Source organism: Macadamia integrifolia, unplaced genomic scaffold (genome assembly GCF_013358625.1).
Source record: "Macadamia integrifolia cultivar HAES 741 unplaced genomic scaffold, SCU_Mint_v3 scaffold_267A, whole genome shotgun sequence".
NCBI classification, from domain to species: domain Eukaryota; kingdom Viridiplantae; phylum Streptophyta; class Magnoliopsida; order Proteales; family Proteaceae; genus Macadamia; species Macadamia integrifolia.
In genome coordinates, this window is record NW_024870659.1 from 1 (window position 1) to 20,012 (window position 20,012).

The 20,012-nt window shown below is 36.8% G+C and overlaps 1 protein-coding gene across 1 annotated transcript; it reads left to right on the forward strand.

Annotated features, from left to right (window-relative positions):
- Window positions 1–2,933: 2,933 nt before the first annotated feature.
- LOC122071555 (protein RAE1-like) lies at window positions 2,934–18,991 on the forward strand. Its single transcript, XM_042635924.1, has 11 exons — window positions 2,934–3,276; window positions 3,404–3,490; window positions 3,748–3,825; window positions 3,920–4,113; window positions 4,260–4,401; window positions 4,791–4,871; window positions 13,292–13,420; window positions 16,428–16,505; window positions 17,219–17,290; window positions 18,214–18,294; window positions 18,586–18,991. Exons 1-11 carry the CDS (start codon window positions 3,232–3,234, stop codon window positions 18,634–18,636), a joined length of 1,038 nt encoding a protein of 345 aa, XP_042491858.1. The 5' UTR covers window positions 2,934–3,231; the 3' UTR covers window positions 18,637–18,991.
- Window positions 18,992–20,012: the final 1,021 nt, after the last annotated feature.

Here is a 20,012-nt window from a genome sequence, read left to right on the forward strand (position 1 = left end):
GCCTTGCGTTAGTGTAAGGGTCATACTGCCTTTTAGAGAACTCTCTTCCTGTTTATTTTTTAGGCATATAATATCTTCTCTGAATTGGGGCTTGACTTGTAATGTAGATTAGGTCACCTCCAAACTTCAATTAGGGTTGTCGAAAATATATGACCCAAATCCCTATCTCATATGATTCTTAGCATATGATATAGAAAAATGTTTTTCTATCTAGGAGTGTAGCCATTGCACCACCAATGCCCCCAACCAATGAGAGTGCACACTTGGGCATCGATCAGAAGGGCCATGAGAGTCACTTTCATACCACTTGTGCCTGGGCAGAAAGGTGCGCTCCCAAACAGAATATGCATCCCCATATGATATATAAAACAAGGGTGAAAGAACTCTAACTACCACTATGGCTCTTGTGTCAATGCACAAGAGCATCGATTATATAAAAGGTTGCACTATCCCTGTGTGGTCGATGTTCTTGCATGCCCTCCCATTGGCATGTTGGTCAAAGTAGAGTCACAAGGATGGATAAAATTCCTTCCCTTATAAAAAAAAGGGAGAAGTGTTTCTTGTGGGAAGTGTGGTTCTTATGCGTGCACAAGGACCAACGAGAGCACACATGGAAGCATTCACAAAGATATTCCATTTCATTGGGGGTGACCCGATCATTTAAACACTCCATATGTGTATGGCGTAGGAACTAGGAACCACACTCCCCCATATATACTTTTTCTCAAAAATAATAATAATAATAATAAAATAAATAAATAATAAAAAAATAAAAAAATCCTCACCTCGAAAGTTGTATACGGTTGGTGGGCATTTTTTTTTTCAAAGAATGAATAAAAAATAACATATAGCAAAAGAAAATAATAAAAAAAATAAAATAAAATAAAATAAAATAAAAATAGCAAAATTTATTCTCATAAGAAAATGGGGAAGGGATTTGTGGATAGTCATGCATAACGCACGATCAACCACAAAAGCCATTGAATGGGGATAAAGGTTTACAGTGCCTCCCAACTTCATCTGACAATTTTGTGCATGATCATGCATCATACATGACTATGCACAAAACCTTTTGTCAAAAACAATATTTTATGACAGATCATATATAGAACCTAACACCATGATGATTTTACCATTGGGCTCAACCTCACAATGGGGCTCATATTTTGGGTGATGAAAAGGAGAGTCACATTTTTACCTTGAAAAAAAAAAAAGGTGGGAAAAGGGGTGGCGGTGGGGATTAAGATGGGGGAGAGGCATAGTTATCAATTCGGCCAAATAATTCGTGAATTATTCGGCCGAATCGAATTTTTCCGAATTTTATCAAAAATTCGGACCGAATCCGAATTAAAAATAAAAATTTTTAAAATTCGTGATTTTTTCCAAAATGAATATAAATCGCGAATAATTCGGACCGAATCCGAATTAAACCGAATTATTCGGTCCATTTAAACATTATTTTAAAAAAAAACCAAAAATAAAAATAAAAAAAATAAAAAACAATTTTTTTAAAAAAAAAAAACCCCAATAAGATTTTTTGACCGCTTTTTTGACCGAATCCTTAAATTAATCGTCCGAATTATTCCGAATAATTATCCGTCCGAATAATTCCTGAATCCGAATTTACTAACTATGGGGAGAGGCGAGGAGGCTGAAAGAAGAGTGGGTGATGTAATGGATGACCTACATACAGGGATGGGTTTACTACAGAAGCAAAAAGAATAAGAAGTTTTTTATTTTTTTGGTAAAAGCAAGAAGAATAAAAATAAAAATATAAGTTATGGGCCCACTTTTATTAATAAAACATAAATAATTGACGATAGTAAAACTAAGAGTTGGAAAAAAAAAAAAACGATTTAATCATGAGAAAAAAAGGCATAATTTGGGTATTTTAAAGTATCTAAAAAAATAAAAAGTAAGAAATTACTCGTCGGATGAGTTGATATGAAGGTGCACCCTCATATAATTATATATATATATATATGTATAGGAAAAATGTTGGGTATACTGCCGATATCATGTATGCTCCCATATATATATTTTAAACTATATTTTTTATTTCATCAATTCGATTCAAACTATATTTACCTTAGATGTCATGTTGCAGATGTTTGCTATATTGGTAACAAGCCATGTTTTTTTAAATTTAGATCTTCTCCAGCCACGCTAAGCGCCAAATGCACATTTGACGACTGGGAACCCCAATGAACAATTAAAAGGAATCAATCATTGTTGATTTTGATCTAGATTAGATAGGAATAGAACTGGTCCCAAGAACCCAAGAATTAGTTCTCAAAGGGGGAAAAAAAATCCAAGGGTTTTGGGCGTGTATTGACCATATCAAATCGGTTGGATTCCAAATTATTCATAGTCAATTTCAATTCAAATTGATTCACCAATTTGATTATCAATTCTTGAGACCAGTATGAAGGGTGAGGGAAAAATTTAGCCAAGAAATCACAGACCTCATAGGAAATCCACGGGAATGATGTACTCTTTCACTATGGGTCATGATGGTTGTAAGATGAGATTAACAATAATAATTTTTCTTTTTTTTTAAATCCATCTTGTATCGAAGGAAATAATAATTATCCTATATTTATGGGGTCTCTCTTCCACACTGTATTGAAAATCTAAAATATTAAAAATTCTGTTTGATTATCACACAGTTTCAACTCCATCCAAAATAATAGAAAAAACAAAAAAAAAACCTTATCCTGCTGGTTCAGGAAAGACCGAAAAATAAAGCACTTAATATGACGATTTTACGCATACCTAGAACAGTGAAGATGTTGATGGCTTGATGCACACCCTTTTATTAATCCTATACGCTGATGTTTCCTACAACAGCAGGACGGGGCTCTTTGGCCCAAAGAAATAGCAAAATACTTTCTCTGGCAGTTGATTACAATATTATTATTATTTTTTTCCTGGTAAACATTGTGAACCGGAGGCGCGTGTCTTTGACGCCATCTCCTCTGTTCATATATTCTTCCCACAACCGTTCCCTCCCTGTCAAATCAACTGCATTTACTCCTCTCCCTCTGTTTCTTCCCTCTGTCACACGCTCTCACTCACATGTGAAACCACTCTTCGCCTCCACAGATGTGTAGCTTTTAGGGTATGCGTTAGGAATGCCAGGAGTTACGGAGGACTGAAGAACGCTATATTCGAGAAGTACAGGTTTAAGGTTATTTTTTTTGTGGAACGAAGGTTTCAAGGTGAACAACAATGGCTAATCTTTATGCAAATCCAAATCCTAATAAGTCGGTTGAGGTATTGAATTCTTGATATTGGAGCTTATTTTCTGCCAGATTTTATACCGTTTCGAACTCGTTTTTAGGTTAATTAGCTTGAAATCAAGTGTTGTTACTCAGTTTTTTTAATATTTTGATTGATACAGGTTGTTCAACCTCCATCAGATTCGGTTTCTAGCCTTAGTTTCAGTCCCAAGGGAAATTACCTCGTTGCTACTTCTTGGGACAATCAGGTCTGTTTGATCGCTACCGCAATAAAGTTTGTACCTACTTCCCCTCTCCTTAATTGTTCCCTTTGTGGTCTATATGATTTGTGCTAATTTGAAGTGAAGATTGTAATTATATATTACCTTTTCATTTTTCTAAATTTGTCTCTTCCTTTACCGCCTTTCCTTTATTCTTTCATTGATTTGTTTTCCTTTGATAGTTTCCAAATTCGTAAAGTGTAATCTGAAATGCACATTTCGTTTTTGTGTGTGAAATTTGGTAGGTTAGATGCTGGGAGATCATGAAGTCAGGGACCACTCTTGGCAGCGTGCCGAAAGCATCTACCAATCATGACCAGCCTGTAATAAGCTAATGATTTGTTGGATTTGCAGACTTGAATCTTGCAATTTTTAATTATTTAAGTGCTAGTATGGTATATGATGGTATATGTGTAGGTCTTATGCTCGACTTGGAAGGATGATGGAACGACCGTCTTTTCTGGGGGTTGCGATAAGCAAGTTAAGATGTGGCCACTGATGGCAGGTGGTCCAGCTGTGACCGTGGCAATGCACGATGCACCTGTCAAAGAGCTTGCTTGGATTCCACAGATGAATCTCTTAGTTACAGGAAGCTGGGATAAAACCCTGAAGTACGCTTTGATTTCTTCATTTATTTTCTTCATAACCATAGATTTCTTTCCCGCTTAGGTACTTCAGTGGTGGAATTGTTCAAGTAACAGTTGTTAATTAAGTGAAAATATGGATGGTCTTTTGATGGTTTTACTAATCTGTTCAGGTACTGGGATACTCGACAACAACATCCCGTGCATACTCAACAACTCCCTGATCGCTGTTATTCTCTAACAGTTAATCATCCCCTGATGGTCGTTGGTACCGCTGATCGAAATTTGATTGTTTTTAACTTGCAAAATCCTCAGGTATTGATTTACTTTTCACTACTGTAAGAGATTAAATAGTTGCTGAAATACTGAGTTCTCAAATATAGTAGCAATAAGTAGTAAAACTATGTAAAATTTTGATTTGCAGGTCAGTCTTATAAGGCTCCTGTTGTTGACCTAAACATTTCCTTTCATTTTCTTATAAATTCTCCTCTCTTCCTATCCCTGTCTATACATCAACTGATGCAGATTCATGTCAAACATTTGATTGTAGGACCCATGAGGTCCAACCTGTTTAGTTATTTTATATTCTAACATTCTTAATGGTCCAAAATGATTGAGCAAAAAATTACCAGTTCTTCAATTCTCAATTACTTGCCCCACTTTTTTTAGTGACTAAGTATAGTCATTCGTTTATTTATCAACAGACCGAGTTTAAGAGAATCACTTCTCCCCTGAAGTATCAGACAAGATGTGTTGCAGCATTTCCTGATCAGCAAGGTTTCTTGGTAAATACATTGGTTTTGTTCATCTATGTATGAATTTGTTGAATGCTTCCTTTGCTTCTATTTCTCTTTTTTCATTGTTTTGACAGAACCATGGAAGCATGTTATTCAATCAAGCTAGCTTCTTCATTTTCACCTTTGTGTTACATACTGCTCCAATAATAATACTGTCTGAGTCAGAGAGAATAATAGCACTGTCTTGTATCACCTGTTTGAAGTTTGAAATGGATTCTTTTTAAATGCCTGTTGGATTCAACTTATCTTTTGGAAAGTACACAATATATAATTACCTACATGAAATAGAATCTGTTGATGCCAAATGGCCTTTTTGCTGAACAAATAAAATGTTATTATGTAATGCATCCATATATTGCACAAGACAAATGAGTCAGAATAGGCCCCCCAAACCTCCCCAAAGAAAAATAATTATCTAAAGGAAGAAAGAACGCTACCCGCTATTGTGTGTCTATGCTTAAACACAGCGGCTGCGAAAAGACTGCGCTGCCTTGTGCTGAAGATGCTCCCTTGTGCCCTCCCATTGGTCACATGGCCCTTGCGCCCAGCCAATGAGGTAGCGTTTTACTGCCCTTATATAAATTTAGGGGAAACAAATGCTACCTGGTCACGTGGCCCCTACGCCCAAACACAGGGGGAGCGAAATGATAGCCCTGCCCCTTTGGAATACAAAATACCCACCCCTGTTGATGCCCTCGTGCTCCCCCTCATTGCCCCCGTGCTGGTGCAGGGGCCACATGACCAGGTAGCTTTCTTCTTCCTATAAATTTAAATGGTCGTTCATGTTGTTGAATATTGAAAATATGTTCTTGGTCCAACCATCACTTAGAGCAATATACACATGGTACTGAAACCTAATCGTCTTGAATAGTTAATTCGTTATACCCATATGAGTTCTTTGTTTTGGCACCAATAGGTTAGTATTTGTGGTTCTTTATATCCTTAAGGCACCACAAATACTGCACCAGTTTCAAAACCTGGAAACAACCTCTCCTGCGAAGCAGGGGGTAAGGCTGCGTACAACTTGCCCCTCCCAAACCCTGCATTAGTGGGAGCCTCGTGCACTAGGTTGCTCTTATATCCTTAAGGCATGGGAACCTAATTCAGGAAAGTATTGATGCAACTAGAATGGGCTCTCCCATAAGGGACCATTGCTTGGAGTAACTGTAAAAGGTTTGGACTACTAGGGCAAATGCTTGGTTTTGAGTCTTGGGAGTGGCCACAAAAAATGTTGAAGGTTAGGACCGTCTCCAAACTTACCCCTCCTAGGACCTTGCAAAAGCAAGACCACCACTTGGCAATGTTCAAGGTTTCACCAAAATTTCTCAAATATTTCAGTTTCGCAAGATGTCGAAACAAAACTCTGTGCAATATGTAAAAAGTGCAATGTTTCGGTATCGTCAATCAAAATGATACAAACCTTTGATACAAAATGTATAGTTTCGAACGAAATGGATCGAAATTGATTTGTATTCTATTCTAAGGTATGTGAAATTTTTCTTATTTTTATTTATTTATTTATTTATCTATTTTTTGGCCAAAGCACTCCTATACAAGCGTGGAATGAGTATATAACATTTGATTATTGTGAAGTGGTTTATAATTTTATGTTTATTCATTTGTAATGCATATTTTAATTGTTTTAATTGAATCGTGTGTTCTAGTACTAAATTTTGAATGGAAGAGGCCATATTAGAGAATGCATACAACAGTGTACAACGTATATTAGTACCACCAACCTAGGATCTGAAGTCAAACTGCTATCTTGGGTGTTTATATTTTTACAATCTAAGGGTTCCACTATGTTTAGAGGGTCCGGAATAAGGTTTCCTAGAAGTTTTGTGGCCTAATTTGGCCATTTGGGCCTTGAAACCATCTATCGAAACCTTCTAGCTTTCGTTTGAAATTTTGCAGTTTCGTGAAATACTTGGGTAATGCCGCTTTACAGTGGGATCCCCCATTCCTGATATCGTATTGAAAAGAAATTTATTAATTATTAAGAATGGGTACTTCTTATAACTATTTGTTATATATCTTTCCGTGAATCCGGCATTATCTTTCTCCTTCGTCTATGTTTGTGAGTGTATAGAGACTACAACTTCTTTTTTTGTTCATAGTATGGAGACTACCACTTCTTTTACGGTTCTTGTTCATGGTTACAGATGTATTAGGCCATCCTTTAGGGGGGGGGGAAGGAAAAGAAAAAAAAAAGAGTAGTAGTTTGTTTGGCTAGCCTGGCACCCTAGAAAACAAGTTGGTGTCAAAGCAACCAATGAGAAAGGTAGAAAAGCTAGACTTAAATAGGGGAAAGGGTTAAGCTAGGATAGAACTTAGGAATCCCAAGTTTTTGGTTAAGAATATCCTAATATCTTTTCGAACCAGTGGCACATTATTTCCTAGGGCTTGATCAGACACCATTCTTCTGCATACTCTTCTTATGTGGTCAAGAACCTTGTGATTCATAGTTGAATCTTCTTCTAATGTTACATGATCTTTTAAACTACAGTTAGCCCCATAGTTGTCAAGGCGTCGCCTAGGCGACGACTAGGCGTCCAGGCGGTTTGCTTGGGGCCTAGGCGACAGCCGCCTTGTTGCACTGCATGTCGCCTTGTGTTGAATCCAATAAAAATAGTTTAAAAATCAAATTTTTAAAGGATAAAAAGTCAACCCCCAATCCAAGAACAAAAACTGGATTTTGGTTATAGGGACGATTTTCAACTTTTAAATGCTAGGGTTTTTCTCAATTATGAAAATTTTATAAATTCTATCATGTTAAAACATTGCTAAAAACCAAAAGTTCGGTAAAATAATATTTTGTTTTGATATTCATAAAATTATTTTCATTCAGGCGATTTTAACTGTATTCGCGTACTTAAAAATAAGTTTGATTGAAGCATAACTTTGTCATTGCAACTCATATTTAAGTAATCTTAGACTTGTTAGAAAGCTGGTTTTATGTTATAACTAATACAAAAAGTCTCATGTAAAAATAAAATCATTGACCAATCAAACTTATTATAGAATAAGAGCATTTCTCTAAATATTGATTTTTTTATAACTTAATATGACTTAATGTTAATTTTTTATGATTTGATATGGCTAAATGTGGCTTAATCTTGATTTTTTATGATACAAAGTATATATAACTTACTAAATAATGTTAGAAAATAGGAAAAATAAAAAATAACACTTGTTCGCCTTGTTTGCCTTAAGGCGGGCGCCTTCTCGCCTAAGCGCTTAGACAACCCTCCACCGCCTTGATTCGCCTTAGCGCCGTGACAACTATGGTTAGCCCCCAACCCAAAAAAAAAAAAGAAGCAATATGATCTTTGTCTCAAAATAAAATTTATGTTTAGTCAAGTGTTTGGTTAGGTTTCTATATTACAACTATTGATGTCCTCAATCCTTCAGGCTTCCACCAAACACATTCACTAATTCATTCTTCTATTTAGTACAATACTTGTCCATCGGCTACACATTTATAAGAGTAAAAGCTATATCAAAATAGAAACCTCCTCTACCAAGGAATAAATTCAAATTAGGAAAAAAGTAAACCAACTCAACTCCTACTCTAAGTCCTACTTAAAATAAAATATTACATGATATTCCTAAATAAAGCTTCCTAAAATCCTATTGGACCAAAGACTCAAATATTGGATACCCAGATGGATTTGGATCAGTCCACGGTTGTGCACCTGTATCAACTCCCTCGATCTTGAGAAAAACTCATCCACAAGTTTTGTAGAACGGTAACAATAAAATTTCACAAGCAGGGGGTGAATTGCTCCTTATTTGCACCGCGAACAAAAATTCAAGATATGAATCTTGGGAGGTGCATTCAAGTATGGAAAATCATGGGGGAGAACAAACTCATGATGAAGAATGGTTGGCACTGTCCTGATGTCCATCATTAATTGATCCACAATCTTCTAGTTTTTCGGTCCTCTTGTGTCGACTCATTCGGCTCGTCATGTGGTTGTATTGTCAATATGTCCTTCGATTCAACCAACTAATGTAGTAGCTAGCTCGAAGAACCAACTCTATAGGCAGATTGAAATTTTCTATACACTGCATCAACTTTATTAATCAGCACCTCAAAATTATATATAAACTGAGAATAAAATAGAAAATAGAGAAAGATAAGGAGGAGGGTTAGGGAATGGGGGTATAAGGGTAGTCTATCTCAGACTCGGGTCTCTCACCCACGGCATCTAACAACTTCAAGCCAAAGCTCTCCTTTATTTTCTTTCGTTCTTATTTTTTCTTTCTGTCCGCCCACTTACATTTATAATCAGCTACAGCAAAGTCTTCTAGAAACAAAATAAAATCCTAACAACTAAAGGATCCTGAAATGTAGAAACTACCTATTACGTAAAAGTAGAAATAACTTGAATAATAAACTTCTAAAACCCCACATAGCAACTGTCTTGGACTCAAAGCTCTCCACGCAAGTTGTCTTGGGCCCACCAAATTTGAGTAGATACTTCCTTTTTATGAAGAAAATATTCCTAAATTAACTCATTTTTTTTTGTCCTGAATTATCTCCTTAATACGAGCTGGCTTGAGGATCTTCTAGAGTCCACAATCGTGAGCACAACCACATCTCCACACAGCTGGCGCAAGTCTGGAAACATCTTCCTTCAAATCAGCATTGGATGAATAATACTTTTCCTAAACAGAGCTGATCGATATTCACTAAATCTGGAAGATATTTTGGAAGATATCTTCCTCCAATTAAAGTTGATTGATCCCCTAATATATCTCCAAGAAAATTGGCTATGGGGCCCACCAAATTGAAAGAAAAACTCCCAAATATGTTGGGACAATGGGAGGGGGAATGAACCTTACTGATTTCTTTCAAACTCCCCCTGCAAGCTGGCTGCTCGATATGGCATATCTTGCCAGAATCGATGGCAACATGGGTAGAAGCTGACTGGATCAATAGCCCCAAAATAAGGGCCAGACTTGAACCTCCTTTGAAGCCCAATCATTGGGCCTGCACTACATCACCAACCCGTGAAGAAAAAATTTCTGATGCATCTGGATAGGCTGAAGGGTGCACAAATTTTCATCATAATCGAGGATGTTTCGTTCTTCCAACCAATCTCGACCCAATTTAATAATGCATTGAGGGGAATCAAACACTTCACAAAAAGCACCGTCACAATATTGAGAGATGAAGAACTCGACAAAGACACGATCCTCAGACCTAATAATAATTTGGTCGGCCTTTGATAACATATCCACCATAAATCATGAGACAAAATTGTCGTGTTGCCTCTCATCAGTCAATAGATTAGAAAACTTTCCATGGGAGAAGCATACTCTAAATTTGAACACAAAAGATTCCATAACTAGATTTGTGTATGGAATGGCTATGGGCCTCACAAAAATAAGAGACTATAAGACACAATTCCACTAAGCAAATATGTGGCAAAACTGTAAAAATATGGAGGTTCAATTTATTTTTTTGGGTAGAATAGAGGTTCAACTTAAAACACAAAAGGAGCACGTATAGGGAAACGGGTAAACTTGGAAGTAGAGGTAAGAAAAATGATAAATCAGAATAAGAGAGATTGGGGGGTAGTAAATAGAGAAAACAAGATAAAGAATAAGAAAAACCATGAACTGATCCAAACCCATTCAATCTGGGGATACCACGATGGAGGGCCGGTAAGGAAAGGGAAGAATCCCTAAGAGGATACTCAGAGTTGCAGGGGAGAGGGAAATCACACCAAAGGGGGGGGGGGAAGCACACACAACCCTCAGGCTTCAACCAAAACACATTCACTAGTTCATTCTTCTATTCTGTCCAATACTTGTCCATCGGTTACATATTTATAAGAGAATAACCCATATCAAAACCATGGTTTGAAATCTTGCCGATATCTCAAAAATTTCAGATTTAAATTTTTTTTATTTATTACCGAGATGAAACAACCTACGAAATGAAAAAAGTATAATGTTTCGGTCGAAATTTCGGTATCTTGCCAAAATTTCGTGTAACATTATCTCGTCGAAATGTTGCAACCCATATGCTATTTATACATCATTTCGTGAGGAGTCGAAATTTTGACTCCAACTCGTTTGTCTCGACCCAACTCGACTGTAACTTCACAAAATCAATGCATTGCTAAGTTGTTTGCCACATCATCACATCTATTCCGTTGAAGATCACTCCAAGTTGAAGATCTACACATTTCTAAGCCTTGGAAAGGTAAACCACTTTCCATAAAAACCTTTTTTTTTTTTAAATAGTAACATAAATACATGTTTGGGACTTGGGATATTTCCTTTTGGGACTTTGAGATTTAAGAGTAAGACAGGAGTGGAGGACTTTAGTTGGGACTTGGGAGTTAGGGAGTTGCATACTATATTACTCTAGTACTCTAAATATTAGTTAATTAATGTTGAGGTATATTTTGATCATGGCTTGGATGCATTATTTACTTGCTTTACTATCATATTATATCTTGTTCTAGCAATATTTCATAAAATCTCCAGAATAGTTTGATGTGCTGCCAAACAAGGTTGCAACTCTAAAACACTGTTATGTTTTAATATTTTTGCAAATATAAGTTCTAAGCATGTTTATTAACCTTAAAACAAGCTCCCCACCAAGTTTCAGGTGATAATATGGCCATTTGACCAACGAAACAGGCAACAGAGTAAAAAAAAAAATTAAAAAAATCATGTAACTCACCGAAATCAAACCACCGGAATACGAAAACGAAATAAGATTTCGAACCTTGATCAAAATAGAAACCTACTCTACTAAGGAACATGGTTTAAAGTATCTCCAATACTGATACGATACCCTCTGATACGTATCTTAAATTTAGCCGACCGATACGATACATGAAATTTTTAAAATCCTTTCGTATCGATATATATCCTACGATACATACCGATGTGCATCAATACACCACCGATACACATCGATACGATACGATACGATATGCACCGATACGACTTTATGAAAAATATAAAATCGAGGTGAAATGTATGTTTTGGTATGTATCGGTACGTATCGGTGAGTATCGATCAGTACGTATCGGTATGTACCGATATAGTGCGCTACGGTCATATAATGGCCGAGATGGGTAATTTTTCAGAAAAACACGATTTTTTGAGGGTTTTTGTTCCGAAATTGCTACCAGCCATATTTCTCTCTAACTAAAGTGGAAATCAAGGTTGAGAATATGGATTTTACATTTATGGAATAACTACAAACCTTGAATTCTTAGTGCGATACACTCAATTTAGTATTTATGCATAATACATGTTATTAATAGCTTTTTTTAACAAATTCTTTATGCAAAAGTGTTTAAAAAATTGTTTCCAATCCATTTGTGTGTCTTTAGCATATCTTAGCGTATCTCCGATACGATACGATACGATACGATGCCCTCCAATACGTATCTTAATTTTGGCCGACCGATACGGCGACCAATACCGATACTTTAATCCTTGCTAAGGAATAAACTCAAATTAGGAAACAAGTAAACCAACTCTACTCTTACCCTAAGTCTTACTTAAAATAAAAGTATCACATAATATTTCCGAATAAATAAAGCTTTCTAAAATCCTACTTGACCAAAAACTCAAATATGTGTCCAATTCATCTCTGTCTGGATACCCATATGGGTTTGGAACTTTGGATCGGTCCACAATTGTGCACCTACATCATATAGGGTGTCTTAAGGTTCTGGTTTTGCCATTTTATAGGACTTCTTATTAGTCATTCCAACAAACACGTGTTATTGAACTGGTGTATGGTGGTTTTTTTTGCTCAAAGAAGGATGGTGATGATGCAAAGGGTAACCTAGGGGATTATAATGAGATTCTTGGAAACTTGTTCAATGCTTAAGGGATTCTATTGCAATTTAGGTCATTCCTGCCTTCAGAATGAGTAGTTCCCCCATCCTCCCAACTGTTATTCATATGAGGTTGAAAATAGGAAAGAATAGGCAGGATAGAATGCTGTATGGTGACTAAAATTGGGCTACATTCAACACTCTTTAATTTAGGGTTTTGTGCAGAGCTCCATGTTAGATACTACGTACAATGGATGTTTTGGAGATTATTTTTTGCATGACCTGCTTTATTTGGGTATACAAAAGACACACTTACAACATTACAAGGGATCCTACCTGTTCTTACTAGATCACCGGGTTATTTCTCACTTCTCTATAGCTAATAGTTTTGTTTACCATGAAACCATGCCTTAAATGCTTGTCTTCCCCTTGTTGTTTTGAATATCCGTGTTGATTGTCTTGTTCTTTCACAATTATGTAAGCCTTTAAATTTGATAGAAGTGTGATAGATTCTACCATTTTATGGAATGATTATTGACCTTTTATGGATCTATTGTTGAGTTTGCTGAATCTGGGTATGTGCTGTTTCAGGTCGGCTCGATAGAGGGGAGGGTGGGTGTTCATCATTTGGATGACTCACAACAAAGTAAAAATTTTACTTTCAAATGCCATAGAGAGGGAAATGAGATATACTCGGTCAATGCTTTAAACTTCCATCCTGTAAGATTCTTGGTTGCCCTTCAGATAGCTTTAAAGGAATTTGTATTTCTATTTGGCTGCTACAAATGGTTATTGTTAAAGTTGTTATGGAGTTGTGTACCATGGGGTCATGCATAAGTTGTAGTTAGTTGTTATGTCTGTAGCTGTTTCGTAATGTGATTAGATTTACGTAGTAGACATCCTACAAAGAGTCGGTTGATAGTCTATATAAAGCGATAGCCAGTCCATGATAGGGTGATCAATCTCTATCATTTCTGGCCTTTCTCCCTATCTCAGTTTCTTCTATCTTCACCTTATCTTCTTCTTCTTCTCTATGTTGCTGGTTTCTTAATCTCTGATATTATTACAGATATCTTTATCAATAATTGGTTTTTTATTTTAAGTTTATCGTTATTCATCATGCCTGAGATTCTCAACCCCAATGATTCATTTGAGTTGAGGTTGATTTCTTCTCTCACGTTATAGATTCAGCTAAAAGACAGTCTATGTGGTAATTATAAAAAGAAGGGGTTGGATGTACCTGTAACTTTTTTTGGAAAAGCAACAAAAGATATTCTTTTTATTTATTTTTGGTGAATACAAAAGATATTCTATTAGGAGGTAAAATAGTTGAAAGATACAAAGTCACATTGAGTGATACTCAAGAAAGCATAATGGAGGGAAAAATATAGACCCAGGACTAAACAAACAACAAATCCACCCATACGGATTTGTTGATATGCCTTATTGCTTGCAGCCTTGTATGATTGCATCATGAAATGTTGTGGTAAATGGTAATCTACTGAATTTGATGATGGACCTTCCTTTCTACTCTATGAGGAGGGTACATATCAGGTAGAATTACTATGCTTGTTCATTGTCTCTATTTGTTATTAGTTTATACATTTATGGATATTGTTAAACATCACAAGGTTTCGTGAACTTTATCCTGTGGATCAACTTGCCGGTGGCGAACATCAGTTGGTCCACAGGATAGAGGATCTGATGCCCATGTCACTGGTGCAATTTTTGAACAAAACAAACGTGGAAGGGATGTATTTTAAATGTAAATTTAAAGTGATAATACTACAGAAATGCCCTTAGATTCCATTAGGCATTATTGTAATTTTGTGGAACTTCTGAGCTCACATCACCACTTCCTGTGGTTGATTTGTGCTGAAATTTGACCTGCTAGATATTTATCTTGAAACCAAAAAAAAAGAAAAAAAAAAAGGGTGATCAGTTAGATGGGTGTGGGTCCTCATTAAATGGACATAGCCCTTGTCTATTGTATGTGCCATGTGTCAATAGAGCATGCGTTGGTACTTGGTACAAAGACAAAGTTCACTGACTTTTATGACTTCTATTTTTTCCCTTTATTTTTTGGAAAGCTTAAAGATTTTTGTTAATCTGTGTAGGACAGTATGTATGTCTCACATACATCAGTACATGTATGCATGCAATAAATACATCAAAAGTCAGGAGATCTAAAAGGATTCTCGTTAATTCATATCCAAATATTCCACAAAAATTATGTAAATCCATCTTCAACTGGAGTGTGTGGAAGTTCTCTATTGATCATGGAAATCATATGTTACAGCATGTACTTTTGAGTTTTACGTTACTAGTGATTGTTTACTTTCAAATCCTTTTAGTTGCTTGCATGACCAGTAAAATCGATGGATAAAAAGAAACATAAGGGGAAAAAACTGACATGAGGTTATTTGTTTGATCTGAAAAATTGGAACATTGAAAGTAGGATCATTTATATTGAATGCCTGTGAAACATTCACTATTCAGATCCTGAGGGGCATTTTTTTTTTATAGTCAACCAGCATCATTGCTGTATCTGAACGTGCAAAGCACCTGTTTACGAAAAAAAAGGAATGGGAGATGTTAGTGAGGAGCCATGGAGATTTGCGCATCTAGTTAAACTCATTGATTGCCTTACCTCTACATGGATTCCTCCTCAATTGCAACCAAGGTTTAAGATCTCGCTCTCGCCCCCATCTTGCTGATCCAAAAAAGAGAGATCTGGTGAGATCTCAGCGAGATCATGTATTTTTTCTCGGTTTACTCGGTGGTCGGTCTTGGTGGCCATATGATTTTTGTAGCCCCTGAAACTTGGTATTTACCCTATTTTAGGCCTTCTAAATACGATAGAAACATCAGTTAATCAAACCTAAAATGGTACTTTGACTTTGTACCCTATGTAAGTAGTCTCTGACTCTTTGGTCCCTAGGCCAGTATGCTCAATTCCACAATCCACATTCCACAATCAACACATGACACAACATAATTATAAGGATTTAAAAGACATTATAGATAATTACTTAATTGTTTAAAAATTAACATTGATGACTGATGAGTCAAATTCACATACATTGAAAATTAAGGTAACTACAAATGTGGATGAGGAGGTAATATTCTCTACTCTTTAAGTTTCAATGGGTGTAGGAATGGAGATCCTCAAGAAAAAACACCAAAATCCTTCCTGCATAGTGTTTTTTCTTCAAAAAAGTAGAGAGCGAGACGAGATATAGGCAAGATCTTGGCGAGATCTCGGTCGAGTTTTTGTACAGTTATAACTCCCCATACATCTCGTCTCACCTTTTTGAAAAAGAGAGATATCGCCAAGATCTTAAACCATGATTGCAACCTAGAGTGGTCAATAAGTTGGCCAAGAGAGGAGTTTTTACTCTGATATTCTCTTATGGGAATGACTTTCTGTTATGAGGTCTGAGCTCTTAAAGGTGGGGTTTAGTTCTTTTGTTGTTATTGGGTGCTATCTGTGTTTTTGCCTCCTTGGTGGTTTGTTGCACCCTATTTTCCTCCTTTAAATAATTTTTATTACTTGTTTGTTTGTGTTACCAATAATTATAGAAGTGTTCCATATGTTTCAGATATTCTTTTTTCCCTTCAAACTATTTCCCTATTGGATACTTCTGAGCTTGAGTCAGACTAGATTTGATTTTATCTGTTGCTTGATTCAATTTTTTAGAGCTTATGTGGTTATGCCTTCTTCCAGGTGCACTATACTTTTGCAACATCGGGCTCTGATGGCGCTTTTAATTTTTGGGACAAGGACAGTAAACAGAGACTCAAGGTGTGCTTACTAATAGCTTTCTTTTCTGTTTCATTCTTATTTAGAGCCAACAGTTGTTCTTGGTTTCATTGCATACTAATTATTTTACATGATATTTCTGAATTAAACTAATTACCAACCTTTTTGGAGGATAAGCAAACTCTTGATGAGAAGACAATGTTTTCTGACTATTTTTGGACATGCTGCTGTAGACAAGATGACTTCCTAAGAGACTTACAAGAAGATGCACACCTGATTCTGTCACTTCGAGTTGAAACTTGAAACTCAAGAGAAGTACTTACTTAGGATAACTCTTCGGGTGCAAGGTCTGAAACCCCAACAATTGTGAAGGCTCTAAAAGGACAGAACAGGCTAATTAGAAGACAAGAAGACTAGTTAGGTCACAGAAACAGAATATATAATATAAATCAAGAAAGTGGTTGTGACTTGCAAGCAAAGGATTTAAAGGCCAATCGATACAAGAGATTAGATAGACACCTGAAACATGTTTATTGGTTTGTTGTTAACACCTTCCAATGAGCATGGAGAAGAAAAACTTTTTACCTCTAAAAATTATAGCCCCCCTTCCCCCTACCCAATTTTTCTGATTATAATCTTTTTAACTCCTCTCCTGGATGATGCCATCTTCACTTGTCTGAAAAGTGAAAACCATAATATTTCTTGGGAATCAAATTTTTGCATCTATACCAACACTACCTTATCTGATTTTCCAGGCCATGTCTAGGTGCAGTCAACCTATTCCTTGCAGCACCTTCAACAATGATGGCTCAATATTTGCATATGCGGTATGTCTCTGTTTCCATGTAATGAATTACTAAAAGAAGAAAAAGAAAATAATGGAATCAATTACCTTATGGACAGTATTTTACACACTAAATGACAAGTGATCCTTTATCTTCCCCCCCCCCCCCCCCCCCCAAAAAAAAAAAAAAGAAAAAAAAAAGAAAGTAAAATCCAGCACCATCCTTCTGGTGTTTGAAATCTTCTGAAGATGCCATCCTCCCCCACTCCCCTGCCCACAGGAAACCTTTTCCAAAAAGGAAAGTTGGAGGACATGCTTAGATCACCAAGGTTAGGTGTCGGATTCTTGTGGAAAACCTCTTACCATAGGGGCTCCTCCATGATCTTCATGAGATTTAATGCTTAAGAGCAGATTTTATCCAGATCAATCTTTTTTTCAAGTATGGAGATGAATCATGAGGCTGGTTTTTTAGTCAGTCCTTTGATTTTCCAGTTCCCAGCAAACCTCTTTCTTTGGGCACGAGGGCACTGAGAGACCTGTATATCCTTGGATGCAAAGCCTTTTTTTTTTTTTTTTTTTTTTTTAGGGGGGGGGGGTGATCCTTCATTTTTTCATGATCCAGTCTTGATGTTAATTTTATTCAATGGCTCCCAGATCAATCTTTTCTTAAGTATGGAAACAAATCATGAGGCTGGTTTTTTAGCCGGTCCTCTGATTTTCCAGTTCCCAGCATACCTCTTTCCCCGGAGAGGGCACTTAGAGACATGCATATCCTTGGCGCTGTAATGTTCCTTTTAATGGAAAAAAGAAGAAGAAATTCTTCATTATTACACGGACATTCCCATCCTGATGTTAATGTATCCAAGCCACAGATATGTTATTTTGTCAAAATTCTCTTGAATGTGTGATCAAGTTGAGGTTTGTTGTTGAGCTCTGTTCCCATGGACATTTCATGCCTCTCTATAGGTGTGTTACGACTGGAGTAAGGGCGCAGAGAATCATAACCCAGCAACCGCAAAAAACTACATTTTCCTTCATGTTCCACAGGTATGTTTCTGCTCATGTGTGTACTTTCTGAACTCTATTTGTACTTTCTGAACTTTATTTTTTTATCTTGTCTTTGCACTTCATGGTTTTGGATATTTTTAAGAAGTGCATAGAATTTATACATGGAAAAGAAAACTACCATACCAGAAAATCTCCAATCTGAATGCATAGAATTAGTTCTACTCATATTTTTAATTCACTCGTATTATTCCTATTATCATCATCATTGTCATGATGACTGAAAATCCCCCTTGTGTTTTGCCGGATTTGTCGATGGTCTGGGATGTGCAGGAGAGTGAGGTGAAAGGGAAACCACGAATGGGAACCGGTGGTCGAAAGTGAATTTGCTCGTCTGAAAAGTTACTGATTGGAGCCTCTGAAAGCTGCTGGGGAAAATGGGAATTTAGTTTTCTGTTGCAAATGGTTTCATACATTTTCATTTTTCCAGTTTAACCTTGGAGGAGGTACATATGTTCAGGTCTAGCTTAAGAAAATTTCTTCTAGGTTATAAATGAGGGTATACTGTTATGTGTCCATCCCCCCCCTCCCCCCTCCCCCCCCACGCCCCTTTCTCTTTTTCAACAGGGATTAAAATTGTATGTGTTGCAGAAGTTCATGTGTTTATTGGTTCATTACTTGCTTGTATAAAGAACAAACTTTTTTGGGGGGTAAAAGAACACTTGGTTTTGGTTGTTCATCATGTTCTGCTGGATTTGGTACCGCATGCCGTCGTTAAGAGGATTTTGTTACACGTGTACAAGATGGAGGCTCAAAATATTCTGGTTTTCCAATAAACATTTGGTTGTATTATGCATCTGCAATCTATTCTGAGGCAGATTTGCCGGAAAGGGAAAAGGCTTGCGTGATTGTAAGCTTTGTCTGTAGGCTGAAGCATTTGTTCAGGTGAGCCATAAATCCACATGATGCTCCTTGCTTACCTGATGGCAAGCATGGCTTCAATGCACCCTACTAGTTCAGGCAAGCAGTGAATCAACCTAATTCATCACAACCCAAACTGAATCTCTGATCTGAAATCTGATTCTCCAAGCTGACTAGGTTCTTCCTTTGTGTATATTAAATATACTTCCTGTCTCTAATTAGGTTTCTTGAAGCACATCTGAACAGATCTTTGTTGCTGAAAACTAAAACTCGAACCGTGTTAAATGTCTCCTTTCAGTACTTGAAGCTGTCATTAACTTGTTGATCTGCTGTGATTTGAGTATGTTATAGTCTGTTAAAAACGACAAGGGTGCGTCTCTAGCTGCTAAGTGCAAGTTTGGCTGAGGCTTTTCTGCTTCGGCAATGGGAGGCTGAGGCTCTTAGGAATGGTCTTTTATTGACTCGTAGTCTCCATCTTGAGCATATTTCTTTGTTCTCTAGTGCAAGGAGTTAGTGGCATTTTTTGAATGGATCTTCGTACACTTTGGATTGGGCTGCCTCTGTAATAGCTTTGGATATTTTTCTCTTAAGAGATTTTTTTGTACATTTTTTGTTTCTGTTTGTTCCTAGGGTTTTGAATAGGGAAGCTCATGTAGTAGCAAAAGAGGCATCGGGCATCCTTATTAAAAATGGCGTCTGTTTGGTTGGTGCGGCCATCAGCTTTTGTGGTTCACCCTGCTCTCCTCACGAACAGGAACTTCTTTGCTATGTTTCAATAATATTTTTCTGGCGGAAAGGCCTTCCTGTGATCCCCACTTCCCCCATCCCCACACCCAACC

Coding starts and splice junctions, on each gene's coding strand:
- LOC122071555 (XM_042635924.1), top strand. CDS start 3,232: ATGGCTAATCTTTATGCAAATCCAAATCCTAATAAGTCGGTTGAG. Junction 3,277..3,403: donor ATCCTAATAAGTCGGTTGAG/GTATTGAATTCT, acceptor TGATTGATACAG/GTTGTTCAACCTCCATCAGA. Junction 16,506..17,218: donor ACAGTAAACAGAGACTCAAG/GTGTGCTTACTA, acceptor CTGATTTTCCAG/GCCATGTCTAGGTGCAGTCA.